The sequence below is a fragment of the Phalacrocorax carbo genome, chromosome 20, assembly GCF_963921805.1.
Source record: "Phalacrocorax carbo chromosome 20, bPhaCar2.1, whole genome shotgun sequence".
Lineage (NCBI taxonomy): Eukaryota > Metazoa > Chordata > Aves > Suliformes > Phalacrocoracidae > Phalacrocorax > Phalacrocorax carbo.
Window position 1 is genome coordinate 7,413,968 of NC_087532.1, and position 27,590 is coordinate 7,441,557.

At 53.2% G+C, this 27,590-nt stretch overlaps 4 protein-coding genes across 6 annotated transcripts; 3 read left to right on the plus strand and 1 right to left on the minus strand.

Annotated features, from left to right (window-relative positions):
• Positions 1–96: 96 nt before the first annotated feature.
• On the plus strand, positions 97–2,284 carry LOC135316622 (phospholipase A2, membrane associated-like). Its single transcript, XM_064470577.1, has 5 exons — positions 97–251; positions 611–660; positions 1,173–1,317; positions 1,578–1,684; positions 2,007–2,284. Exons 1-5 carry the CDS (start codon positions 97–99, stop codon positions 2,150–2,152), a joined length of 603 nt encoding a protein of 200 aa, XP_064326647.1. The 3' UTR covers positions 2,153–2,284.
• A 1,946-nt stretch (positions 2,285–4,230) lies between these two features.
• LOC104047965 (group IID secretory phospholipase A2-like) lies at positions 4,231–5,237 on the plus strand. The gene is made up of 4 exons (XM_064470294.1): positions 4,231–4,281; positions 4,559–4,703; positions 4,816–4,922; positions 4,999–5,237. Exons 1-4 carry the CDS (start codon positions 4,242–4,244, stop codon positions 5,121–5,123), a joined length of 417 nt encoding a protein of 138 aa, XP_064326364.1. The 5' UTR covers positions 4,231–4,241; the 3' UTR covers positions 5,124–5,237.
• Positions 5,238–5,416: 179 nt separating this feature from the next.
• Positions 5,417–7,524, plus strand: LOC135316588 (phospholipase A2, membrane associated-like). Its single transcript, XM_064470295.1, has 6 exons — positions 5,417–5,541; positions 5,954–6,010; positions 6,152–6,287; positions 6,778–6,884; positions 7,023–7,183; positions 7,278–7,524. The coding sequence occupies exons 2-5, from the start codon at positions 5,971–5,973 to the stop codon at positions 7,145–7,147; spliced, it is 408 nt and encodes a 135-aa protein (XP_064326365.1). The 5' UTR covers positions 5,417–5,541; positions 5,954–5,970; the 3' UTR covers positions 7,148–7,183; positions 7,278–7,524.
• A 6,199-nt stretch (positions 7,525–13,723) lies between these two features.
• On the minus strand, positions 13,724–26,014 carry OTUD3 (OTU deubiquitinase 3). Of its 3 annotated transcripts, XM_064470212.1 has the most exons (9): positions 25,765–26,013; positions 23,043–23,191; positions 22,192–22,304; positions 18,992–19,114; positions 18,157–18,279; positions 17,047–17,143; positions 16,580–16,761; positions 16,038–16,237; positions 13,724–14,008 (listed from the first exon to the last, which is right to left on the minus strand). In XM_064470212.1, the coding sequence occupies exons 1-8, from the start codon at positions 25,932–25,934 to the stop codon at positions 16,061–16,063; spliced, it is 1,134 nt and encodes a 377-aa protein (XP_064326282.1). In that variant the 5' UTR covers positions 25,935–26,013; the 3' UTR covers positions 13,724–14,008; positions 16,038–16,060. The 3 variants fall into 3 exon arrangements, with proteins under 3 accessions (XP_064326282.1, XP_064326283.1, XP_064326280.1); XM_064470213.1 differs by having other exon boundaries at positions 13,724–16,237; positions 16,580–16,757; positions 17,043–17,143; positions 25,765–26,014; XM_064470210.1 differs by having other exon boundaries at positions 13,724–16,237.
• Between the last annotated feature and the right edge of the window lie 1,576 nt (positions 26,015–27,590).

Sequence of the window (27,590 nt, forward strand, 5' to 3'; positions counted from 1 at the left end):
TGCCCAGCCAACAAGCAGAAGCGAGGTGACGGAGGGTGTGTGGCGGCCGGCCGCACACCGCTGCGGGGAAACTCATGTTTCTCCTAAAGGTGAAGGATGGGAACCTTCTCCTTTACCGAGAGGCCACTCGGCGAGACCTGCTGTGCCACGACTAGCGCCGTCAGCACAGATAGAGGAGGGGGTGGACCTCGCCATCTATATAAAGCGAACCTGCTAAGCCGGCAGTCTCGGAGCTGCAAAGTCCAGGCGGGGTAAGGAGACGGGGGATTTTATTGCCCTCTTGTTTCATCAGACAGCGTGGGGGGCGGCGGTGGGAGCTTCATCCCCCCCAGGCAGGACAACCGCTGTGTCGCTGTGTCCCTGTACACATCCCTGCCAAGTGCCGCATCCCAAAAACGGAGTCAAAAGGCCCCATTGGGCGTCAGCCACGTGCACTCGGGCACGGTGTTACCTTCACAATGCTGTATATCCACGGTGTCACTAATGTCACCGCGTGGTGCTGCCAGGGTGCACCCGACCGGCTCCGTGCCCTCAGCGCAGGCGTGGGGACAGCACCTCTCCTGCCCCTGGGGTGCTGCTCGTCACCCACCGTTGCTGTTTCCTCCTCCAGGGCCAGCCCGAGGATGAAGAATTTCCTCCTTGCCGTGCTCTTGGCTTGCGGTAAGTGCCCCGGTTTCACCGGGCCAGGCTGGGATCTCGTCTGCATGGCAAAAAAGATGTACAAACCCAGAGCCTTTGTGCACGATTCAGGTTTTTGTTTACATTTTGCAGTTTCTCTCTAATGCTTCATGTAGCACAGCTGTAGTCCTGGAGCTCTTTGTGACGGGGAGGCTTTGGGATGCTGAGATCCATATTTAAGAGGCCCTGGAGCCTGTCGCGCCCTGCTCTCCTGCCTGTGCCAAGCCCACGGCTGAGCCTGGCAGCGTGGCATCGCCGGCTGCAGGATGCAAGCGTGCAGGATGCAAGGTTCTGCCAGACCGAAGCGGTCAGCTGCAGAAACCAGACATCATCCTGAGGGGCTTTTGGGGGGTTTCTCATAGTTCACATGCCTAAAGCATGTATTTCCAGCAACACCACACTTATTTAAGTCCTCTGCCTGGCGCGAGGCGCGGGGAGTGCTGCCTGCCTCCTCGCTCCGCAGCGGCGCGAGCCCTCCCTCTGCCCCTCCGCAGGGCTGCTGCCGGCTCGCGGCAGCGTTTTGGAGCTGGAGCGGATGATCAAGTCGGCCACGGGGAAAAGCGCCCTGCTCTCCTACAGCTGGTACGGCTGTTTCTGCGGCATCGGGGGCAGAGGGACCCCGGTGGACTCCACCGATCGGTGAGTACCTGGAAAAGCATCGCCACTTGCCGCCCCAGTGGAGGGTGTGCGGGGGGTCCCTAAAAAGCTCCTTGCTGGCAGCCTTCCAGCGCTGGTGTGCTCTGAGAGGGGGGTTTGTGCTGTTCCCCAGCCACGTCTTGCTGCCGCTTTGTCATCTCCTCCTCCCAGCCACCTGAAATTCGAGGCTGGACCTTCCTTTACCTTCCAAGCATGGCGAGGGAGGGTTTGGGGGCGGCAATTTGACGTGCTGTCCCCCGCAGGTGCTGCCATGCCCACGACTGCTGCTACAGGAAGCTGCGAGAGGGCAAGTGCAGACCCCTGATAACCCCCTACCACTTTGGCGTCGCCAGCGGAGACATCGTCTGCAGTGAGTACCGCCCAGCGGGGGGTCCCACGGAGGTGGGCACCCGGCACCGCTCCCCACGGCACCCCAGCCCCGGAGCAGGGTATCCAACCCGGGGGTGAAACCAGGCTGATGCCTGGCCGGGTGCATACGGGAGGACGCAGTGTACGATAAATAAATGGGCATTGCAAGGGACGCGGGCGGGCTGGAGAGGACAAGCACAAGGACATGTTTCTTCATGCGCTTCCCCTGGGCAGCTCCAGGCATCAGGGGTGCTCCGAGGGGACCCCCTCGCCGATGCCAGCTGGAAAAGCCACCGCAGAGCACTGTGTTTTTTCCCCTGCAGGTAATGAGCAGAGCTGGTGCGAGAGAGAGACCTGCCTATGCGACAAGGCGGTGGCTTCGTGCTTCGCGAGCGCTTTGCATTCCTACGATAAATCCTACCTCTTCTACTTCAGGCTGAAATGCCGAGGAAGTAAGCTCCAGTGCTGAGGAAGGGAAATCTGCACCCAAGGTTGCAGATTTTGACTGGTTTTCACCACTGCTACGGAAAGAAAAGCCTGATGTGGGGGCTGAACAGAGCCGGAGCCACCAAGGCTCCGGGCAAGGTGATGGTCAGGGTGAGGAAGGGCATGTACACATTGTGTGTGGGAACTCGGATCCTCCAGTTCCCAAAAAGACATGTCACCTTCCATTTTTTGGTCCCTTCCTCCTCTCTTTTCTTTCAATTTCATTTCCCAGCAAAGATAATTAAATAAAAGCTATTCAAAATTACTCCCCGTGGTGTTTTTCTGTAAGAGCTCCTGAGATTGAGGCACCGCAAGGGCGGGATCAGGGCTGCCGAGTTTGGGGAGTACTTCTGCATCTCACACCTTGGCCGCACCACCTGCCTGACACCCCGATACTTCCACGGTCCCAACAGCAGCCTGAAAAAGCCGAAGGTCTGAGAGCGGCTGTAATTCGCAGGTCTATCACCAGGTCTATCCCACTGCGGAGCACCAGTGCTGCTGCTGGATCTTTGCATCGAGAAACAGGGACAAATAAATGCCTCCAAGTAAAACTCCCTGGGGTTTGTTAATAAAACAATCCCCCAGTGCAAGCCCTGATGGCAGTCGGGGGTTTTGGCTTCTCCCAACACCCTTTCCCTCTAACTGAGCTCACTCCCGGAGCTAAAACAAAACGGTGCATTAAGGGGCAGGTGAGATATGGCCAAAAGGTGTTTTTACAGGAATAATGGGAGTGGGAAATGTGGGAGATGATTTGAGACCCTCCCGTGACACTTACGTAAAACTGGTGGCCAAAGTAAGGCTAAAGAATAGTTACCCGCGGAGGAGGGAAGATTTCAAAGCCTCGCCCATGCCGAGGCAGATGCTAATTTAGGAGGGCAGTTAATTGGTGACTAAATGGTCTCTCCACAGGGAATGAGCTCTGCATGGTGGCTGCAATGAGGAAGCGTTCAGAATTTTTCCACTCATTGAAAGATTCAGAATTTCAGAATTCAAAAACCATACAGAAAGAAACAAAGGGAAGTTGCATTCGCTCACCACAAAACATCTAGTTTGCTTCATTCTTCTCACAGCCTCTAATCACCCAGCATCTGCGTAACCCTGTGTTTCTGAGAACTGCACATTTAGAGGTGCTTTTGTTGTTGTCCATATACTTTTCCCAAAGAACCGGCGACCTGCTCTCAGTCGCCTCGGCAGCGTGGCAGAGGGACAGTTCCCAAACCGTACGACCCCTCAAACACCCAAACTCGCTTTGTTTGCGGCTGCTGGGATGTGAAAGCTGAATGTGGGGTCTTGTTCCCCCCGCCCTGCCCCCCGATACGGCACCGTGGTGCTGGGGAGGGCAGGGGAAAAGGCGCCCGGGCATCTCTGGCCAGGGGCAGAGACCATTGGCTTCCTCCTCGGCCTGGAAATGATGCTGCTTTGCCAGCTCTTCCAGCCTGGCGCCAGCCCCGGTGCATGAGGTACGGAGCCGGGGCGCTGGGGGGGATTTCCTGCATTCCTGTAAAGGGGAAGGAGGGCATCTTCTGCTTTGCAGAAAAGCCTAGTCAGCAAGATTTGGGAAAAAAGAGCATCCGAAAGCCAGGAGCAAACCCTATATAAAGCAAGCCCTGCTGGGCCCTGCAAGCGAGCGGCGGCTTTCCCGAGGTAAGCAGGGACGGAGGGGCGCTTTCCTTTCCTTTCCAACCAAAAGCCGCGGTGCGAGCGGGGAGCGAGGTCCATGCCGGAGAAGCAGGAGCAAAGGAGAGGTTGGTTACCTGCGAAGCCAGCCCAGAGGCAGAGCGGCAGCGTACAGCCCTCGAGGGCTGATCTTCCCTCCAACTTTTCTTCCTTTCCCTTCATTTTGCTTTCTCCCACCCCTCCGCCACCCGATATCCATCGCTTCCCACCCCCGCCACAGCAGCGCTTTGCGCCGAAGGGATGGCAACGGGCGCACCGTCACCCCCCTCATCCCCCCTAACCCCTGGAGGCGGGGAGCATCTCTGGCCCCCACCAGGCGGGAATTACAAAAGAAAGCGTTCGATACAATGGGGAAATTACACAGGTTTGGTTTCCTCTCCCAGGGCTGTCAAAAGATGAACTCTCTCCTCGCCGTCGCTGTGCTGTTTGCTTGGGGTAAGCGTCCTCGCTCGCACCAGTCCCACGGCTCTCTGTGCAGCTGCACCCGTGGAAATTAGGACCAGACCAGTGATTTCTGAATCTTTCCCCATGACCACCTCTCTGAAACATCCAGCAGCTCTCCTGCACTGAGCTGGGGACGCATTTCCTCTCCATTGCATCTACTTGTTTTTAAGACATTACCAGCCTGGTACCACTTTGGGGCCTGCAGGAGTACAGGGATGCTGCTGGCGAGCCGGGCATCGGGGTGAGCCCCACTGATTTTCACCCACAGCCTTGTCCCCAGCCGATGGGAACATCTGGCAGCTGCACAAGATGATCACAAAGGCAACGGGGAAATTTTCGTTCTTCAATTATGCCTTCTACGGCTGCTACTGCGGCTTGGGGGGCAAAGGACAGCCCAAAGATGCCACGGACAGGTAAGTGCGCACTTAAAAATCTCCCTGCCCAAAGACATCCTTGCATGGCTTCGAATTTGGGGGGTGGGGAGAAGAAAAAACCCAAATCCCAAAGCCTCGAGCCCCCTTACAGGTGCTGCCAGCTGCACGATACCTGCTACAACAACCTCCTGAGCTCCCACTGCCATGCCAAGACGCAGGACTACCACTACTACTGGCACAGCAGCACCCCCTCCTGCGGTAAGTAGGACCCTGGCAAAGGGGGTGTCACCCCGCCGCGAGCCGGGGCTGACCCTGGGCTCCCCTCTGCCTGCAGTAAACAGCTCCTGGTGCTCCCAGCTCTCCTGCGAGTGCGACCGCAGCCTGGCGCTTTGCCTGAAGCGAAACATCAGGAGCTACAGCAAACGCTACCGCTTCTACTCGAGCCACCGGTGCCGGTGATGGGAGCCGGGATGCGGGGCCGGAGCACACGCGCTGATTCTGCATCTGGATCAGCCTGCGCGGAGCACGTTAGTGCTGCTGTAAATGTAATCAGCATCAAAATAAACAACGTTCTTAAACCACGCTGGTCCTCTGTGAGCTGCTGCTGGGCAGAGAGAGAGAAATTCCCATAAATACTCAACATCGTCCTCCCCAAACTTTGCAACAACTCTGCCTCGGCCCCTGCGTCACTCTGGCTGCAGCCCACGGGGAGCGGGGGGTTGGCTGGTGAGGGAAGGGGCGTAGCAGAAAGCGTTTTTGGGACAGACGCATCGTTTCAGCGCTTCCAGTTCAGAGCCCACGGGCTGGACACGGAGGGCAGCGCTCTCCCCGGGAGGACGGGCTGGCAGCGAGGAGTCGGAGCTGGAGCGATCCCCTGGTGAGCGACTGCTACCCTCGTCCCGCTGCTGCGATGGGGCGGTTGCATTGCTGCTGTGGAAACAAAAACACGGGGGGGATGTTGGGAGGAGGCGGCAGGGGTGCTGCTTTCTGCTCTTTTCCATGCCTGTAGATAAAGTGTCATTGCTTTTGGATAAAACAGCTGCAAAGTGATGCCCTGGATGCCCAAAGTGGTGGGACGGGAGGTGGGAGATGCTTGGGAGGTGGGACGGCTTCAGAGTTTGCTTTCGGCCAAGAGGCAGCAACACAGATGCAAGGGAGCACGGCTGCCTTCCTCCCTCCAAATTTTGGGGGGGATTTGACCTGAATTTCAGAGGGACAAGGTTTGCAAGGCAGCACCTACGGACCAGCCACACTGCCTGGCTGAGTCTGTCCTCTGTTCCTCCTCTCAGGCCCGGGTGAGAGGAAGATGAAGGTCCTGCTGATGCTGGCGGTGCTGCTCGCCTGCAGTAAGCGCAGCCATTCCCTGGCCTGTGGATGGGAGCCAGGCTGCAGGAGACATCCAGCAAAGCCCCCCTCTCCCTGCCCTGGCTCCCGGGGCCTCGTTTCTGCATATAACTTGCAAAAATTGCGTTTTCCGGTCACTCCAGGTGTGTTCGTGTCGCATGGGAAGCTCCCACACATGTTCGCACCGGGACTCGAGGGAAGCACCGTAGGAAATCTGACTGCCCACGGTTGCTACTCAGGACCGGGCAGCAGCGGCACGTCGAAGGCTTTAATGGACCGGTACAGGCAGCGCTGCCCGGGAGGGCTAACGCTGGCCATGGGCTAACCCCGGGGCTTGCGCGCCACCCCAGCAGCATCCTCTGGAGCTTTGCAAAACGCAGACCAGGCGATGGGCAGCAGCAGAAAGGGAACAGGCTTTAGGGAAGGGGGGAAAGCAAGGAGGCGTTCACCCCCCATTTCAGCCCTGCCGGAGGTCAGGCCATGCCAGTGACAACTGCCTGAAGTCAAGGGGGCAGCACCGGAGGATGGGGACAGTCCTGAAGCCGGGGTAGACAAGGGTTCTTGGAGCTGGGGAGGGTTTGCACGGGGAAGCAGAGAAGCAGCTGGGGTGGGAATGGGCTGGAAAGGGCAGCTTCTCAGGGATTTAGAGCAGGAGGAGGATGCAAACGCTGGCAGCTCTTCCCACCCGGCTTGCAGAGCATGTTTCAGGTAGGTTAGAAGCAGCTGGTGCCATGTTTTGGATGAGGCCAGGCCCTCCTTCTCACTGCAGGTGCTGCCTGCTCCGTGCCTGCTGCTACGCCAAGCTGGCTGCCCGGCGGTGCCGCGTGGGACCGATCCAGCCCCTCTCGGTGCCCCGGGCCGGAATCCCCACCTGCCGTGAGTCCCCGCAGTCGCGGTTGGGGATGCCTCTTTCCAGACCATCTCCCTCCTTTGCGGTGCCCTTTTCCAGGGCAGCACCCCGGGGATCTTGCTGAAAAGAAGGTCTCAGGCGTGCTTTCTCCCCGGTCCCTGCAGGCTCCGGGACCCAGTGCCAGAGGGGAGCCTGCAGGTGCGAGCGGGCAGCCTTGCTGTGCCGGATGCGCGGCTGGAGGCTGCCCCGGCGTCGCAGCAAGTGTCGGGGACGAGCCGGGCGGTGTTGAAGCAAAAGGGCTTTTTGCAAAACCACCTCCAAGCTGGTAAGAAAAGGGACAGGAGCGTTTCCCAACCCTGGCGGGTCTCCTCCTCGGGGCTTTCTGGCTTTGACACAAGGACAACCACCCTCTCATGAAGTTGCGTCATCATACACTGGATCCAGGGAGGGAGAGCAGCACAGATGCGATGTTTCAGCACAGGAAAACAAGGGAAGGGTGGACACCTGCGCCTCGTCCCTGCGAAGGGCAAGATGGAAACCAACGCGAGCCTCTCCGCTGAGACTCATTTCCCCTTGGCTCGAGCTCCCCGTGCATCCTGTCAGCTCCCTCTGCTTTTTGCTTCACCGCAGATTCTCTTCTGTTGCTCCAAAATAAAACCAGAGCGCACAAAACATCGGTCCTCGGTGTGACGTGACTCAGCTGAGCCCAGCGACCACCCCGCGCAGCCCGCGAGGAGAAGCTAACCTCTTTGCTAGGTTTCCCACTGAATTATCCAGAAAAAAATAACACCTGAGAGGTGACGCGTCTCCCACCAACATGCATCAGCACCCCTGAGCTGCCCCCCGCCGGCTCAGCCCTGAGCCTGCAGGCTCTCAAAATTTGTGATTGCTCCGAGACGGAGAAATCAAAGCTGGCGCGAGGGGCTGCGGGCAGGCGCGGTGCTGTCGGGGGGCCGGGCGCTGGCAACCTTTGCTGCGACGCGGTGGCCGGGAGCTCGCTCTTGCCTCACACCCGGTGCAGAGCAAAACAGATTTCTCACCAGGAAAGAATGTTTTGGCTCCATTTTGCAACAACCCCAAGCACGTCCCTTAGGAAAAGGCAGTTCAGGCTGTGCCTGCTTTCCCCGCCCTCAGCGCCGAGCATCCCCATGGCACAGGTTTCCTGCCCTGCAGACCAGCTCAGCAGGGTTGACCCCCAGGGAGGTCTCAGTGCTGCAAACCCCGCTGGGGCTCAGCAGTGACATACAGCCACAGAAACAGCAGCAAAACACTATTTCCCTGGAGGCTGATGCCCTGGGCATCGGCAGCTGTAATTCCCACCCTGGCTTGCCCCAAAGCTGAAGTCAAAGGCAGCAGGAAATATCTCTTAAATCAGAAATGCTTCCCTCTGGCTGTAACCCAGGTGTCCTCGTCCAGCAGCGTTTGGGCCTCGGGGAGATGAGGAAGGGGTGGGCAGCCCTTCGCCCAACAGCTGCTGTTTGCAAGGCAGAAATCAAGGATCAAATCCTTGCCAAGATGGGAGCGGGGGATCAGGCAGACGGCCGTTGGGCCAGGACGAGCTGAAACACACGCTCCCCATTTAAATTCTGGGTGAATTTTACCTATCTATGTATTTTTTTGCTCGGACACCTGGTTGTAGGAATCCCTTCATATAGAGCTCCAAGTGCTGATGTGTTGGCTCAGACACCGCGCCCCCTCCGTACACTGCAATAAATTGGGCTGCAAAAGTTGTGTCTTGCATATTGCGAAAGAGAAACAAAATCCACATCCTCCCAGGAGGCCTTCGGCCCCGGGGGGGGTTGTTATTTCTCAGGCAGAGGGGTCGGGGGCAGAGAGTCGCTCACCCAGAAGCTTAGCCAATTTGATGCACAAAAAAAATATACCTTATTTCCCAGTGATAAAAACTGGCCGCGGACTCAGAAAATCTTGAATTACAGCAAGCTCTGGTTCAGCTAATTAACTCGCCGCTGTCCCAGGGATCTACTTACGTTGGGCTGGAGAGCTGACGAGGCAAACGGCACGTGCCAGAGAGGGGAAGAGGTTTTGCCGAAGTCCCGACCCAAGTTCCCTTTTCTCGCCATCTCCCTGATTTCCACGCAAGTCGCATCCTTGTTCCCTGCCTCAGTTTCCCTGTCAGCGACAGGGGGGTATTTCCTCCCCCCGGCTCGGTGCCTGCCCGTGCCGGGGATCCCCGCAAAGTGGCGCGGAGGCCTCTGCACCTGCAATCTCTGCCAGAAGAAAACTGCTAAAGCGATTGATTGGCATCACCGATTCAATTAGAGGTTCTCGCCAAGCAAATGACATAACCATCCTCTTCCACTGGACACCCCTTGCATTTTTTTCCCCCTTATTCTGCTGCTTGCCTTATTTTGCTTCTACACAAAGGTGAACCAGACACCTTGTGAGCATTGCCTGCTCTGTTCTGAGAGCAAGACACTGCGCACGTGGGGAAAGCGATGGAGCATCCCTGTGCACAAGGAGCCTCTGGGCACCGACAAGCTCCCGCTCACAAGGAAACCAGCCTCCTCAGCCCTACCTTCAGGCGCAGCCCGTTCGGGTGGATGCTGGACCTTCCTCCTCTCACGGCGCTGCATCTCACCCGCTTTGGTAAGTCAGAAGCGGAGGATGCTTTGCACTGGCTGTGTTTCTCCCTGCCCAGTTAAGTCATGATGGAAACAGGGACACAGAATGGTGTTTTCATAGAATCACAGAATCATGAAGGTTGGAAAAGACCTCTAAGACCATCAAGTCCAACCCCCAACCCAACACCCCCAGGCCTCCTAAACCATGGCCCCAAGTGCCACGTCTGCACGTTTCTGAGCACCCCCAGGGACGGTGACTCCCCCCCCTCTCTGGGCAGCCTGTGCCAGGGCCTGACCGCTCTGGCAGGGAAGGCATTTTCCCAATATCCAACCTAAACCTCCCCTGGCGCAGCTTGAGGCCGTTCCCTCTCGTCCTGTCACTGGTGACTTGGGAGCAGAGACCAGCCCCCCCCTCACTCCAGCCCCTCTCAGGTAAAAAGTGTCTTTCTAACCAAGACAACAAAAAACCAATAGTCATCTGGGAACAAAGGTGCTCCTGATCTCCCTCAGGCTCTTCCATTTTGCTCGGGGAGGCACTGGGATGCTGAGGTACACAGAGCCGTGCACGGCCTCGACCCCAGTCTGCCCCACTCATCCCAGTCTACCAACACCTCGCCTGCAAAGGGCTCCCGCAGCATAGGGCATCCTGTAGCTGGGGCCTCCGGCAACGCCCAGAGAGGCTCGCACATGTAGCGGCACCAATACGGCGAGGATTGTCAATATTCACCCACTTTGGGTTCTCCAAAGGAGGGTACACGGTGGCCATACAAGGCGTGACCAGGAGCAGCTCGGGCTCGCCCAGCACTGGAGCTGCTGCTGCCAGATGTGAAGCTCTTCTTGCCGCTCCTCTGCTCCGAGTACCCCCCGCGCCAGCTCTCACCCCGCCGGAGGAGGTGTGGGCAAAGCCTGGGGCTCGCAATTTCTACCCATGAAGTTGGGGACGGTGAAAATGCTCATTTTCCTACAGAGGGGCGGGATGGGAGTTTGCTTTTCCCAGTGCTTCTAATCCCCCTCATCTCTAGTCGCAGGGCTGGCCCCCGCCGGCTGCCGCGCGATTCAGTACGGTGCAATGATTAAGCACAAGACCAGGAAATTGCCGCTGTCCTACAACGGTTACGGCTGCTACCGCGGCGTGGGGGGGAGCCAAACAGCCGCTGGATGCAGCCAAGGGGTGAGTGGGGACCTGGCGAAGGCGGAGCAGGTGCCTCCAGCCCTCCTGGCCTCCCTCTCCCTGGGTACAGCGAGGGGAACGCTCGCCCCTGCTCCTGGGAGCTGAGATAGCAATGCAAAAATCACCGCTCGTCCTTCGCACCTCTTTAAACGTTGCTCTGCAGCAGCAGCTGATGGGAACGGTGCGCATCGGTGTTTCTTCTCCCTTCGTAGCGCCGGGCAGAAACGCACCAGAATCCAACCACCACCGGGGCTGATCGGGAGCAGCCATTAGGTGTCCTGCAAAGCTGCTGCAGCAGAGCAACGGGAGAGCAAGTAGAGCTGTGCTGACGATGCCAGGAAGGCGCGTCGCCCTCCCACGGCACGGCTAACGCCGAGGAGAACACGGCTGTGGCACGCCCGTGCGCCTAACCCGGGCACAAACGCACGGCGGTTCGCACCGGGGCTGCGCGCCAGCAGACGTTCGCCACCGCAGCACCGTCCCCGCCGCGCCCCGGCCTGCCCTGGGCACAACTCTTGTGCTCCCAGGTACCGCCGTGCCCACGCCCGCTGCCACGAGAGGCTGTCGTCCTCCGGCTGCAGCCCCAGACTGGTCACGTACAAACACCCGACCCGGGGCAGCCAAATGATCTGCCGTAAGAGGCGGCGCGGGCTCGAGGGAGGCACAACCATCCACGCCATCAGGGGAATCTCTCTTCCAAGGTGTCCTTCAGACCATCCTGGCTTGGAAACCGCTTGCTGGGAAGGAGGTAGAAATGAGGGAAGAGTGCCAGGAATAGGGCAAACGGTGAAGGTCAGAGGCTGGAGCCCTCCCAAAGGAGGGGGCTCACCCTTCAGTGAAGGGCCAATACTAGGGGTGTGAGGTGACCCTCCCGGACTGGATGGGGACCTGGCGCTGCAGCCCTGATCTCTCCCGAGCAAACGCTGTTGTATAATGGTGAGTGGATCAAAAACTAAGTACTTCCCTGTGACCACAGCACGGATCTATAGGTACGTAGGTGGAAAAAGTAAATAAAGTTGTCCCTCCGGGGCCACGCATGGTTTGCAGGCAGGTAGCTCCATGTCCCAGGGGCAAGAGGACGACCCGAGACACCCAAACTCAATGTGGGGGGCTGTGTATCCTACGGGGATGGTCCAGAAGACTCTGGCACCTCTCGCCTGGCTCCATCCCCCCTGAATTTTCTTCCAGGACCCAGGACTTGGTGCAGAAGACAGAGCTGTGAGTGCGACAGGCGGGCAGCACAGTGCTTCCAAAGGACAGCCAGGACCTACCGCAGCTCTTACAGGAATTACCTCAACTTCCTGTGCAAGAGCCCAGCTCCCTCCTGCTGGACACATCGATTTCAAAACCTGACAGAGAAGGTCTAAATCGTGGGGGTTTTGCCTTACCTGTGGCCAAGCGGGGCATGGCACAGCCCTGCGGCACCAAAAAGGCGCCCAGCGCCTTTCCCCACAGCTGGTGCACAGGGAAAGCCCGTCCCCGCGATTAAATAGATCATAAAAATGAGGGAATCCATGCAAATAAAAATACATTTTTCGAAGGTGATTTGTAAAGCACATCCAGTGTCATGGTCATTTTTCAGGAATCGATGGTGGAAGGGGTAGGAAAAGAGCACGGAGCTTCACAGCTGAATTTCTCAAGTAAATATTTATGCATACATACAGTTTTGCGTCTTTTTCTTAAGAAGCATTTACCAGAAGTGACATTTTATCAGCCAACAAGTAAATTTTAAGAGCTTCAGAGGGAAAAAAAAACCCTAACAACAAGAACAGCGAGCGGCTGCTGCGCCCCAAGGCCAAGCCAGGCTCCAAACCCGGCTCCCCTCAGGGACCGTGGCCCCAACACAGCCCCCTCTCGGCTGCGGAGAGGCCGCCGGCCTCAGCCCCAGCTCCTAACGACTGTTTAAGCGATTAGTACTCACTAAAGCCTTGGGGGAGCACGGTGGTGGTGGTCTCAGGGGTCGGGGGGGTTCTTGCACCCTGTCTCCAGCGAGTCCTGGTGGGGCTGAGGCCGGGCAGGCCTCCTCAGGCCACAGCTCCCCCCACAGCTGTGCATGATCCACAATCATCTCCAACGAGCCAGGGCCAGCTGCCCCTCACACCTGGGCCTCCATGGAGGCACCGCTGGTTTTATCGCCATCTCCAGAGATGCATTCTGCACACCTTCAGAGCACGGGGCCCAGAAAGGGGCTTTAAGGGCATTTTCCTTCAGTTTCATTTCAGTTTCGAGGGCTCCTGCCTGACTCCATTAAGCATTTCATCATAAGCACCATCCCTAACCCTTCCTCACACTTCCTACAGTAAACGTGGTATTTTTATAACTCCAAAACACTTCATTTCTCCTTTTACTCGTTTTCTGGTGCACTCGAGGGCTTTTGGATGAGAGAGCTGGGATGGAGCTGATGAAGCCGGTGCTGCCCTCTAAGGCTTGTACCTGCAAACAGGCTCCGCTCCAGGCAGCGGCAAGGAACGATCACACAGCTCAACAGGAGCATAAGCCATCTCCATTCTATATGATGCTGGAGTATGGGTCACATATGCAAAATTTCCCACCCTTTCTGCAGTTTCTGAAGCCTGTGAAAGCCGGCAGGTGAATGCTGGAACGCTGGGCACCGGATCGCATCTCCAGGAAGGGTCCAGGTTGTGCAGACTCGTTAAATTAATCTGGAAGTTTTGCCTGTAACCCACAGCACGCCCTGTACAAAACTCCCAGTAATCCTCCTCAAATCCCAAGGGAACGTGCAGGGCTTATTGTCCTATGACCGCATATTACGAAGCACAGTTAGCTCCACCAAGGCGTAAACATGAGCTATGAATCACATTGTTTCTCTTCTCTTGTTCCTCGCCTCCCTTCCTCCTGCAAGGAAAATCCACAACCTGTTTACAAAGCAAACTTTCTGCATAAAACTGAGTTCCCCAAGGAACCCTGCGTAATTATTCCCTAGGAAAAACTACACATTGTAAGGGCAGGTGGAAGTATCAACAGCTGATGGAAAAATCTAAAACAGACAAAATGAAAGTTATAACATCTTTGGATACAAAGTATTTTTGCAGATACAACGCTACCCTGGCAAAAATAAAGAGAATTTGACAGGTCTAAGAAGACTTACGAGCCCAGGACATTAAGAGTTTGTTTTAATCACGTTACACTTGGAAATGAAAGCATTTTCAGCCACATATTTGGTTACAGGTGTCAGAGGCCACAAGCTGAAGGTCAGCCTCTGCTATTTAAGATGTGTTGCTGCTGCAGGACTGCCCGTTTACCCTGGGCAGGATGAGGTGAGAAGGTTCGTGGGTCCCTTCACCCCTACAGAAGCTCAGCTTCCTGTCTGCTGGCTCCAGGACAACTCACGTCACAGCTCCCCAGGCCTGAAGCGACAATAATCCTCCCATCAGCTCTGGCTCAGGAAGGCAAAAAAGCAATTAATTAAGATCAAACATCTTATCTGTAGTGTACAACTGCAAACTCTTACTGTCTTTTCAAGCTTGCAGAACCCACTCGCCTTTCACATCGAAACACGGCTGGGCAAAGGTGACATGTTTCCCTGAACAGCCTCGCTGTGCCCGCGGTCTGCAAGGCATCGCACCGGTGAGGTGACTTGCGCTTTCTCCCGGTGAAGCTGAGACTTGCCATTCCTTTCACAACTGTCCAAGTGACTGTTCTGGGGAAAAAGACTTCCAGGAGGCATCACCGCTAACAACAGGCTATCTAAGGTTGGCTTAAAACGGATTTTACCAAAGTCATTTTTCACTTTAAGAATGGTGCCGTGCATTCAAGGCTCCTCCGTGCTCTTCCAACCTACGAAATACTACAGTGAGGCCGCTCTGCAGCGGCTACCCGCGCTACCACGGCACTCAGAGCAGCGCTTAGCACGCTGCTTCGCTTCCCAGACACAATGTCCCACTGTAAAGCGTAAGAACTGCTTTGCATTGCTTTTTATTTCCACCAAGCTCATTACAGGACCAAAAAGAACTTCTTCACCAGTATTAAAGCCTGCCTCTCTACACCACCAGTACTTAAAGCAAAGCTCCTTTTTATTCTTCAAATGCTCTTGATGAACAGTAGCAGAGCATGTGAAGAAGTACGAGCTCAGATAGCAGCAGTTCAGTCAAAAAAGGCATATAGATTTCCGTGCTGATTTGGAAACTTCAAAGAACACACAGAATTCTTTCAAAAGCAATGTTCCTTACTGTCAAAAAAATCCATTTCATCTCTGCCCTGGCTGATGAGGTGTCTCCTGTTATCTATTGTGTGTGTAAGAGCACACGTGCTTTCTTCAAGCTTAGTGCTTGATGAAAGTCCAAAAACCTGAGTGAAGCTGAAACACTGCAAGCCGTAAATTGATGGCGAAGTCCCACAGCCCTTATGCTTCAGTTCAAATTCCCAACCCTGTAGTGGAAAGCATCACAGGATTCGAGCTGTACATGCTACGGTACTTGGTGACCTTGCCAAAGAGGAATTTGAGATGAAAAAAAATCCTACCCTGGAAAAAGCTTGATTTATGAAGAGTGAAGTAGGCAGGGTTCCCAGTGAACACTGCTACTTGGAAGCTTGTTCCCAGGGCTCTTGATCCTTTGGCTATACTAATTTCATTTGGAGACTAACAACTATGAAGCTTCTGGCTTGGACTAAAGCTCTGGAGTAGCCCAAAACTCAAGGGTATGGCAAAGGAGATGAGAGTCCAGATGTCCAAGTAACAACACTCAACAGAAAACCTCATGCCTGCTTATGTCGCATTTTACTACCTCATTAGACTTCACCAGATCATATTAATTGGCCCTGCTGTCTCCTGAGTCCACTGCTATTACTCCCTTTTTTTTTCTAAAGGCTAGCAAATGAGCTGATCTCAAACTTAAGCAAGAAGCAACAGTTCTAGTTAGATTAGAACTGATCATTGCATTCTTGCATGGAAAACAAAGAGGAATCTCATGTTTGATACAGTTGGCTGTACCACACACAGCTTTGGAAAGGATTCTGGGATTCTGTTCCCTTAATTTTTTAAATTCAAATAGAAAGAAAAAAAAAAACCACATTCCTGAGTTGAGAACTGTTAAGGCTTCCCTGACAGCAAGGCAAAATAAAGCTCCTCCAGCATAACCAAGTAAAAAATTGCTATTAAAAAAATATTCTAAGCACATAGAGATCTCAAAACAAATCTAACACTGCTGTGTGAAGAAAAGGTCTCACCTTCACCTAACGCCGAAATTATACAAACAAGTCTCCACTTTTTGTGAAGTTCAAACAACTCTTCTCACACATGGGTTGATGCAGAATTACCGAATACTTGTTTGCCCCACAACCGAAGCAAGAGGAAATTCACGTGTGCTTAGAGATCGCCACCGAAAGGGATTTTAAGGTAACAACGGGTGGTCGGAAATGTGCTTAAGGGGTGTTTTGTCTTCACCAGTTTTATTTGCTTTTCTCACCAGAGCACTCAGAACACATTCAGTCATATGTTTAGAGCTGCCATGGCCTTCACCAAGGTGACGTGGTTGTTTGAGTCCGTCTCTGTCCTGCTGCTATCTGCACAGTTACTCTTGTTGGCCAAGACCTTTTGTCGGTGCCGTTCTTCCTGCCGCTTCTTCTTCTCTAGCCGCTGCTGTTCCTTCTTTTGTTTTTTAGATACCTGAAAGGGAAGGATGAAAACACAAGGTTGAAACCACACGTTTTCTGCTCAGTTGGGGAAAAATGATACACTAGAAAGGAGACAAGCAGACCTCAAAGGAGCTGCCAGAGAATGTTTATTCCAAACTACTTATCTGGACTTTATTTTGTGTCATTTTGGAAAGAAGGCCACATGTCGTCATTAAACATTTATGTCAGAGAAGTCACAGCTGTAGCAGCAATAAAATCCAGTAAGGGGAAGCTCTTTTTGATTCAAAGACTACAGTTGCTGATTAAGCAACCCTAAGCGTTCCCCTAATTGTTAAAGGGCACACAAATCACTGCCAAACCACCCTTCACATACCTTGGAACTTCTGTTAGTCTGATTCTCTTCATCAGATCTAGCCTGTCCTTTGTTGTTTTCTACTTCATCTCGCTGCAAATTCCGATTTCCAGAGATTCTTGAACCAGTTCTGTTTTCTTCCCACAGAGTTCTGCTACACGACTTCCGATCTCTGCTCTGGTGATCACACTGCTCCTCACTACCTACCGAGAAGACAGGGTTTTTCTCAGACACACTCCACCCAGGAGCTGTCTCGGTGTCAGCCATTTCCTTCTTCCAGACTTTCTGGAAAAGTGGGGTTTTTTTTCAAAAGCTGGATTGGATCTGCCCTCACTAATAACCTCCCTGAGGACAGAAAGGCTGAGGTGGCAGCACAGCCAACAGCAAGCTTCAACCGCTACTGTGCCTCTTGACCTACTGCTCACAGCAAACACCCACGTCAGACAGCGTGCTTCGGAAGCACCAGGTGACACACTCCGTGTACTTACTGATTCTTTCCACTTCATTCACTTGAAAGATGGCAAATATTGCAGATTCTATATTATAGTCTTCCACTTCCAGAATCTGGCTTACTAAGTCCATGTCCTGTCCACGAGAGGAGAAAGAACACACTGAGGAGAGTTCAAATCACTGACACACGTTCCTGCAACAACCCTCTGCACCACTGAGAGGGGGCTGCTGTCTGCTTTTATGACCTTTCAATTAGCCAGGATTCCATTTCAGAAAAAGGTGAGGGAGGAAAGCTTAAAATTCTGAAGGTAATTAGAAAAATGAACACGCTGTTTCAGCGTAACCGTTTCACTCCTGACCCTTTCTGTTCTATGCATGTGCACAGCGCGAGCAGCACCCTGCAGGAACCACGCAGGCTAGCCGGTGACAACGGCTAAGACTCACAGGGTATCCAGTCGTTTGGGATGTTCAGCTACAGACGTCTAGAGAGCAAGTCTCATGAGGAGAGGTTGAGGGAGCTGGGGGGATTTGGCCTGGAGAAGAGGAGGCTGAGGGGAGCCCTTCTCGCTCTCTGCAGCTGCCTGAGAGGGGCTGGAGTGAAGGGGGGGGTTGGTCTCTTCTCCCAAGTCACCAGTGACAGGACGAGAGGAAACAGCCTCAGGCTGCGTCAGGGGAGGTTTAGCTTCAATATCAGGGAAAATGTCTTCACTGCAAGAGCGGTCAGACACTGCCCAGAGAGGTGGGGGAGTCACCGTCCCTGGGGGTGCTCAGAAACTGTGCAGACGTGGCACTTGGGGCCATGGTTTAGGAGGCCTGGGGGTGCTGGGCTGGGGGTTGGACTTGATGGTCTTAGAGGTCTTTTCCAACCTTAATGATTCTATGATCCTCAAAGGATTTAAAATTTTACAGAATTTGTTTCAAAGTAAAATTTTGGAGAGATTGCAAGATAAACCTTCCATAATTATTAGGTATCCACGGGGGTATTTCATCTGCATTTAACGGTTGAGTCTAGGCCAAAAACCACCCTGATTTGAGGCTGTGGTACTGAAATTATCCAAGATAAATACTTTTTAGAATTTATCCCAAGGCTACTTTCTTGTTTCGAGGAGGTTTGAACATTAAGCATTAAAAGGCTATTCAATACTTACTGAGCATCCAGTTGCGTCACACACTTTTCGTACAGCATCTTCCATTTCAACTTCAAACTCATCTTCAGAGTCACCCTTCTGAGGCTTCACTTCCTTCCTATTTGAATCGTTGTTGCAAAGCATCTGCAAGAAAAGCAAAGCACAGGACATCACATAAGCACGTGCAGCAATTCCATCATATGCAGTAAAAACAAATCTGACATCATAATACATTTAATTATTATGGCACACTTCTCAGAAATACCCCGTGTCAAAGCACCTCAGAAATCCTGTCACGTCCGTCACCACTGACACCGTTTCCCATGACTCGCATGCTACCGAGCAACTCTCATGTACAGCAAGATCGTGCATAGCAATAGTCACCTTCTTTTCAAATGAGCTACTAACTTTTTTACAATACCACACATTACACAGTTGCGTGCAGAGAACCTCGAAGAGAGCACAGCTTATTCCTTAAGAGGAGAAAGCGAGATTAGGAGTACTGTATCCAGCTGTTGCATTTCCATCTCTTCCCTCCCTTCCCTTTTTTTGCATTCGAGGTGCACGAGAGCATAATTTAGATGGGATTGGTTCAATACAATACACCTACGGCCCACATCACAGCATCAGAGTTGGGATTGATTTTTCAGCCCAGTAATTTAAACGCTTCACAGCCTGTCTCGAGAGAGCAGGCAGCACTAGTTACAGTGACCTTAGGGTCTTTTCTATCCCCAGCATGACACAGGGTCCAAGCTCTTTTCTCAATCTCAATGCAAATGAGAAAGGAAATCAACTGGTAACTCATCCATTTTATTTACCACCCACAGCTGGCTCCGGTCATTCTGTTGTAACCAACCTCCATCTGAAGATACGCTGGAGCTTCAGAATCGTCATTGATTCTCCTCACACTGTCGTAGTGCTCTCCGTGACGATACGCAATATGAAGCTCCCTCACGTTGTTTTTGTCTGTGCCCCGAATCTAAATGAAACAAAATAAATTGCAAATGAGGATTTGGAATCAACTTTAGCATCGTATTTTTTCAAAGCATTGTTTTTGGAAGCAATGATAAACACCGTGATCAGAAGTAAGTACGTAGCTACTGAAGCATCTCTAAACAGGAAGAGTTGACCTAATAATCCAGATGTGCCCACAATAACACCAGAGCCTCTGTCTCAAGGATAATGTTTGAGAACCAGATACACGAGACTGGGTCAGTTACATCATAACAAACAAAAAAAGTATGAAAATATTTTGGTGGAAAACTCAAAACTATTTTATAAACTTTCCAGAGGAGCTACTAGTTTTCTGATCATCCTCCCAGACCCAATTTCAGTCACAGCTCCCATTAAGCCTACAATGCCTTTTCCCCCTCAAACATGAGGAAAAAAAAGAGGCCGTTCATGTGATGACCACAGCGGAAACAGTCACCCCGGAGTAAGTTTTGCTCTGCAACTGGGACAAGCTGCTGTTTTAACAGTTTGCATTCGAAGTGGGTATGTTTTGTTTTTTAAAAGGAAGGCTAATAGAAATAAAGGCAAACCATGAAAACTGGTTAACTCAATTCAGGAGCACCGTTAACAACCAAATGTTCCTTTGCTTCATCAGCACCAAGTACAGCAGCTTCCACAGAAAATTCCTGCTCTGAGCATTACCTGTACTGATGCCAGGACCATCACTGTCTCAAACTATTCGCTAAAAGCTACACAGCATTCCAACTCTTGCAAGGAATGCAGAAAATTACACTGCATTTGCAGATCTCCTTTGCTTACCTGTCAAGCCAGAGTTCAAAGATCTGACAGCTTTCCAGGAGAAGATGTCAGTAAGCAAACGACAAGAAATGCTTGCTTTAGGGCTCAAGAATTTCCCAATCCTTTTACATCTTGGAATCAGCTTATCCCAACTTAAGAGTTTTTACACCAAGTCACCTTTCAACCACGTCTGCGGTTTGTGTAGCGCTAATGACTTCAGATTTCACAACAGATATTCTCCATTCACCTATGTGACACTTGTTCACCTTGAAATTCCAACTCAACACTTGGTTATGCTGAACTCCTACCTTTTATCCTATTTATTCAACATGTTGGATCCAAGTAAGATTTATTTTTAACATTTCTCCTTTGCCAGAGCCTAAATAAATCCTGCTCCTAAAACCTAACAAATCCTGAAGCTTTTGGAAGATTATTCTGAAAATTAGTCAATTTGGCTCTCGGTAGTGAAGCCTCTTTTTTGTCCTCTCTCCACAGCACGCTGGAAGTGTAAGTAAAAGATAGCTGCAGGTAAAAAAAAAAAAGGCAAACTGAAAAAAATGTAAGCAGTTATCCAAAAAGCCAATAAAATAACCTATACATCTGAGCTAACTTGAAGCTCAACGTTTACAGTCACTATCAAAAAGGGTAAAGGCTGTTAAAGCCCTAAAAAGCCCACACAGAGATGTCCACCTCCACAGAGCTTTCAACTAGGCCAGAGCTTGAGAAACAGCTGGAGGCCCTCAACACTTCTGCTCGCACTTTTCCAGCTTAGGTGTAGTGGATGCAAACGGTTCTCTTAAAATTAAAGGATAACTCACCATCTGCTTTAGAGCTGGGACCAAAGGAGATATTCATATCATCTGCTTTAAGCATCTTGCTGATATGGATTTCTCTGGAAGTGCTCTCTTTGGAATCTAAAGTTTTGATTGGGCTCCAAAGTGGGGGGGGGAAAGGGGGAAGTATGTAAATGTATAGAAAATTAAGAAAAAGTGTGTCCTGGGTTAGTCAGGCTTAGCAACTTGCTAACATCGTCACCATGTTGCGATCCTCTGTGTTATCTGATGCCCTGATGTACGCTCTGTGTGGGTCAGAGACTCCTTACGTTACAACTATTAACAGCTCGCTCTACTGAGGCTATTCAAGAGCCTAAGACGACCTTTCACTAACAAGACTACACTCAGGCGAAACAGAACCTTGTCACAAACTCTGTATTTACAGCCCCGGAAAGGTCAATGAATGGGGGGAAGAAAAAAAAAAAAAAGAGTTTAAGGTTTTTGAGAGGATACACACAGTATCATTAAGAGTTAAGGACACTGAGGTGAGCATCTGGATCAAAACAGTAACAAAACACCAACAGCACCCCATGAACTCTCCGGCAGGGTCATTACCTCTGTAAGCTCTCGCAGGTCAAGCAACTGAATATTCCCACTTATTCATGTAATTGTCAGGGACACTACTTTTTTTAAAAAATATGTAGGTTAACTGTCTTACTGCCCATGGCTGCCATACAAATAAAGAGTTTAAACTTGTTTGGCTTCAGGAATCCCCTGACACTGTTTCTAATGTATTTAAGACACCACTGACAGCTTTCATCTGGTCTTTTATCTTTATTGCGCTATTTAATCTATATACTTCATTGGTTCTGTCTGTAAACTGGGGCCAGAAACAGGGCCCATTCCAGTGTGGATTTGCCAAAAAAAGAGTAGGAGGGACCTGACGGATTACTTGTTCCAGTGGCCTGCTGTCAGTGGAACCCAAACACAATCCTCTCCCGAAGCTGATTAAACACCACCTTAAGATTTTAAAACTCTTTCCCTGTTCTGCCCGGTCCAGATCTTCATTTCTCCAACTGTCAGAAACCTTTTCATTCCAAATCCCAGGCAGAATTGATGGAGCTTCATTCCAACACACTGCAGGCATTGCCCCACTACACCTTTACCTCCATATGCCTCAATCAAATACAGGTTTCCTTAAGCCTGGCTTGAATTCCTATCAGAAAAGTCACCTCATACGTAGGCTGATCTTCAGAAGAAACGTATCAGTGAAGCTAGTAGCTTAAAACCAGATTGAACTTCTCTGTCTCCACATACTTATCTTTCCTGCCTTTATTGTTCCCTTTCATCCCCTCTCCTCCTCACTGAAATCCGCAGTGTTTTCCTTCAAGGCTGAAAAAGCAAGCACAGCTCTCCACCATGTCCAGCTAACTACACCTCCCAACTGCTCTCTTCTAATAGATTATGCAGTTTCAACACTATTTGTATTCATCAGCTAAAAATTAGGCCAAAATAGAGAAGTTTTGTTTCTCACCTGCCACAGCGGAGCATTAAGCTGATGAATAACCACATTCATTTGATTGTTCCTTGCAAAGGCCACAATAGCATCGTTGCCAGCAAAGGTACCAGGCTTTGCCAAATTGGTAACTAAAGGAAAAAACATTCAAAAGAGTTGGAAACCTAGTTTCTGACACTTCCAAAAGGACTGGAGGGATAGCGAGTAACAAAATTTCAACACAAGCCCCAGAAATTCTGGAAAAGAAATCCCAACTGTGAAACAGTGACTGCTGAGGCAAGAATTTGGCAGTGACAGAAGTTAATGTATCTTAAACAACCACAGAAACCTCTAAAAAACTGCAGTATACCCTCAGATTATACAAGGCCGTCAGCGCTGCATTAGCTCAGAAGGAAAAGTGCCACCTACTAAATGACCAAACCGTTTTCCTGCATGGTACTTGGCACATCCCTGAAGCTGTCAGAACAGAGGCTGTATCGGTCTCTGCTCTGCATCTTCCCCTGTGTTACCACTATGAAATGTCAAGGGGAAACAGAAACCCACTCCACACCCACCAGCATTCAAGGAGAGCTACACAATTTCTGCAAGTTCCTCTTGAAAGCACCAAATTTCCACTCCTTGCCTTTTTTTGCTTCTCTTTCCAAGTTTCTCCTAAATTTAAACAATTTCCAGGACAAGTATAATGCAAGTTTAATAGCTTATCTTTCTACGGAAACCTAACAGAGAGAATAAACTCACCGTTCCTAAAAACAAGAGAGGAGCCCTCACATAGTTTTGGGATGAGGAACTGTTTAGTGAGGAGGTGCTCAAATGAGATGTAATCACATTACACAATAACCCCTCCCATTAGTGTCCTGTGGAGACCATACCGTGTTTCTCAAAGGGTACATCATCCTCCACAAACGGCTCAAAATCCTCCCGCTGCTTTATCATGTAATCCACGGTTTCCTGGCGATGTCTGAGGTGGTTCCGGGAGTGCCCCTCAAGCTGGTCACCAAGGGCCCGAAACAAACAGTTGCTACCAAGAGAGAAACCCCAAGTTAGCGTGTCTGAAACACAGCTCACAGGCACACCGCAAAATCAAGGACCCTGACACAGCAGAGGGCAGAGTATGGTGTTCACCGGAAGGGAGAGCTGCACTCTTTCTGCCCAGTGAGTTCAGCAAGGATATGAGGGTGAAGCAGGACCTGTTCCCTGTGCATTGAACAGCTGCTGACATCAGAAGAAATGCTGGTAGCAAAATAAGGTTTTGAGTGAACATCAGCTCCAACAGAGTAAGTCAAGGGCGGTAACAGTGCTGGGCCAAACTGTCTTAAATTGACACTGAGATGAATGACATCACGCAACAAAGGTCAACCCAGTGATCTACTACGCCATTTCTCAGCAGACACGTCTAATGCCCCTTTCACCCAGTAATTATGGGCCTTCCTGTGACCTGCTCAGCGGGCCAGTGGAGCACTCAGCCCACCCAGGCATCAGGGCTAGGACCAGTGGAGCCCTCAGACCCCCAGGCATCAGGGCTAGGACCACCGGAGTCCTCAGATCAGCAGGTGACACAGCTAGGACCAGCGGAGCCCTCAGACCAGCAGGTGACACAGCTAGGACCAGTGGAGCCCTCAGACCAGCAGGTGACACAGCTAGGACCACCGGAGCCCTCAGACCAGCAGGTGACACAGCTAGGACCAGCAGAGCCCTCAGACCAGCAGGTGACACAGCTAGGACCAGCAGAGCCCTCAGACCAGCAGGTGACACAGCTAGGACCAGCAGAGCCCTCAGACCAGCAGGTGACACAGCTAGGACCAGCAGAGCCCTCAGACCAGCAGGTGACACAGCTAGGACCAGCAGAGCCCTCAGACCAGCAGGTGACACAGCTAGGACCAGCAGAGCCCTCAGACCAGCAGGTGACACAGCTAGGACCAGCAGAGCCCTCAGACCAGCAGGTGACACAGCTAGGACCAGCGGAGCCCTCAGACCAGCAGGTGACACAGCTAGGACCAGCGGAGCCCTCAGACCAGCAGGTGACACAGCTAGGACCAGCGGAGCCCTCAGACCAGCAGGTGACACAGCTAGGACCAGCAGAGCCCTCAGACCAGCAGGTGACACAGCTAGGACCAGCGGAGCCCTCAGACCAGCAGGTGACACAGCTAGGACCAGCAGAGCCCTCAGACCAGCAGGTGACACAGCTAGGACCAGCGGAGCCCTCAGACCAGCAGGTGACACAGCTAGGACCAGCAGAGCCCTCAGACCAGCAGGTGACACAGCTAGGACCAGCGGAGCCCTCAGACCAGCAGGTGACACAGCTAGGACCAGCGGAGCCCTCAGACCAGCAGGTGACACAGCTAGGACCAGCAGAGCCCTCAGACCAGCAGGTGACACAGCTAGGACCAGCGGAGCCCTCAGACCAGCAGGTGACACAGCTAGGACCAGCGGAGCCCTCAGACCAGCAGGTGACACAGCTAGGACCAGCAGAGCCCTCAGACCAGCAGGTGACACAGCTAGGACCAGCAGAGCCCTCAGACCAGCAGGTGACACAGCTAGGACCAGCAGAGCCCTCAGACCAGCAGGTGACACAGCTAGGACCAGCGGAGCCCTCAGACCAGCAGGTGACACAGCTAGGACCAGCAGAGCCCTCAGACCAGCAGGTGACACAGCTAGGACCAGCGGAGCCCTCAGACCAGCAGGTGACACAGCTAGGACCAGCGGAGCCCTCAGACCAGCAGGTGACACAGCTAGGACCAGCGGAGCCCTCAGACCAGCAGGTGACACAGCTAGGACCAGCAGAGCCCTCAGACCAGCAGGTGACACAGCTAGGACCAGCAGAGCCCTCAGACCAGCAGGTGACACAGCTAGGACCACCGGAGTCCTCAGATCAGCAGGTGACACAGCTAGGACCAGCGGAGCCCTCAGACCAGCAGGTGACACAGCTAGGACCAGCGGAGCCCTCAGACCAGCAGGTGACACAGCTAGGACCAGCAGAGCCCTCAGACCAGCAGGTGACACAGCTAGGACCAGCAGAGCCCTCAGACCAGCAGGTGACACAGCTAGGACCAGCGGAGCCCTCAGACCAGCAGGTGACACAGCTAGGACCAGCGGAGCCCTCAGACCAGCAGGTGACACAGCTAGGACCAGCGGAGCCCTCAGACCAGCAGGTGACACAGCTAGGACCAGCGGAGCCCTCAGACCAGCAGGTGACACAGCTAGGACCAGCGGAGCCCTCAGACCAGCAGGTGACACAGCTAGGACCAGCAGAGCCCTCAGACCAGCAGGTGACACAGCTAGGACCAGCGGAGCCCTCAGACCAGCAGGTGACACAGCTAGGACCAGCAGAGCCCTCAGACCGGCCGGTGACATTGTCGTCAGCCCCCGGGGACGCAGGCCCTGCTCAAGCACAGAGCAGAGCGCCCTGATCCCTGTGGAGTGCAGCGGGGAAGCCCACACCCCTGTGGAGAACTGGCCCGCTCGACCCCGAGGGGAAAGCCCTCAGCCCCCGAGGACACCGGCTCCCCACGGCCCGGGGGAAGGAGGAAGCCTCAGCCGGCCCACGGAAGCACAGGACCCGGGAGCGCCTGGGAGACCGGTCGCGGCGCTCACCCATCTCCCGGCACCTCCCGGAGCTTGAGGCCGAGGGCCCGGAGCTGGCGGGCGAGGCCCCCACCACCCGAGCCGGGTGCCGGGGCCTCTCCGGCGGGGGGCTGCCGGGGCCGCCGCGCCCTCCTGGGCCCGGTGTCGGGCCGGGCCTTGGCCGCCTGCTTGCGGGACATATCCTCCGGGCGGCCACTGCGCCTGCGACGCCGGGCGCCCCGCCCGTGACCGCGGGGCGCCACCACCGAGAGGCGGGCGGGCGGCCAGAGTGCCGCCGCTCTACCCGCGCGCCCCCACGCGGCGGAGTCCTCCAGGAGGAGGAGGTGGACGAAGGCAGGAGGGAAACTGAGGCCGGGGGAAGCAGAGGGCTTTAGGGATCAAAGGCAGTGGGGAGTGCGAGGGCAAGGGGCAGCTGGGAGAAGGGTGAGCTATGGGGAGGATGCAGCGAGCAGCACTGTAAATCATTCATTAGTGCACCAAAACGCTTCGCTTCAGCTTGACTGCACACCTCATTAGCTTCTGCTCCTAATTGTACTCCTCTGCCTTGGAGCTTTGCCTCAGGGGCACGGCCACAGCACCCCTGTATTGCCATCACCTCCCACGGGTGGGTGCCAGATGCTGCCCTTGTTTTCTTCTCCAGTTACAAACCGTCCCGCGTCACTTCAGCCGCTCTGTCCCGATCCAGCACCAAATGAGCCCTCCGAAATGAAAAGGAAATCAAGAAAGAGGGGAGAAGATGGACTACCCGCGAGGTGGCACCAGGCCGCCGTGGCTGACGGCAGTCAGGAGGAGAGCAACGATCGATTAAAATGAAACAGCAACGATTAATTAAATGCAATGCGTGTGATAGGCTGAACCTTCGTGTCCAATATCCCCGCGCGCTGAGGAACACCTCCATGGAAGGGCAGGGCAGGGCCGGAGGCGGCGGCACAGCAACGTGAGGGCGACTCACCCAGAGTACGGCTTTAGGGGGAGATCTGCTGCTGCCCTCACGCTCTTCCCCTCTTCCCACAAACAGTTACAGCAGTCACCCACCGCTAAGGCCCTCCTGTCCTGCCCCCATCAACCCTCTTCTTCCTCGTCCTGCTTTGCTCTGCAGGTATACCAACAGAATTTGCCTGATGCCGTCGGAACTGCTGTGCGTCAGTCGGATTTTAGGTCTAATTCCTGTTCCGAAGGCACATCCAAACGGCTTTGTGTTGAATGCTACAAAAACACTCTAAATGTGTAAAAAAAAAAAAAAAATCCCTCATTGCACCGGACAACAGGTTGTAAGTCTGAAAGCGACCACCCCTTCACAGCAGCTCCCTGCTTTGCTCATATGTGTGCTGGGTGACATCACGTCAAGGCTTGACACCAAGACAATTTTTTAAGTTATGTAGTTTTTTAGGTTCCTCTTGTCCAGAGTCCCAACAACCTGAAACACAGCTTGAGCACGGGACTATCACCGCTACCTTACAATCACAGAATCATGAAGGTTGGAAAAGACCTCTAAGACCATCAAGTCCAACCCCCAACCCAGCACCCCCAGGCCTCCTAAACCATGGCCCCAAGTGCCACGTCTGCACGTTTCTGAGCACCCCCAGGGACGGTGACTCCCCCACCTCTCTGGGCAGCCTGTGCCAGGGCCTGACCGCTCTGGCAGGGAAGGCATTTTCCCTGATATTGAAGCTAAACCTCCCCTGACGCAGCTTGAGGCCGTTTCCTCTCGTCCTATTGCTCGTTCCTTGGGAGCAGAGACCAACCCCCCCCCTCACTCCAGCCCCTCTCAGGCAGCTGCAGAGAGCGAGAAGGGCTCCCCTCAAGCCTCCCCTTCTCCAGGCTAAACCCCCCCA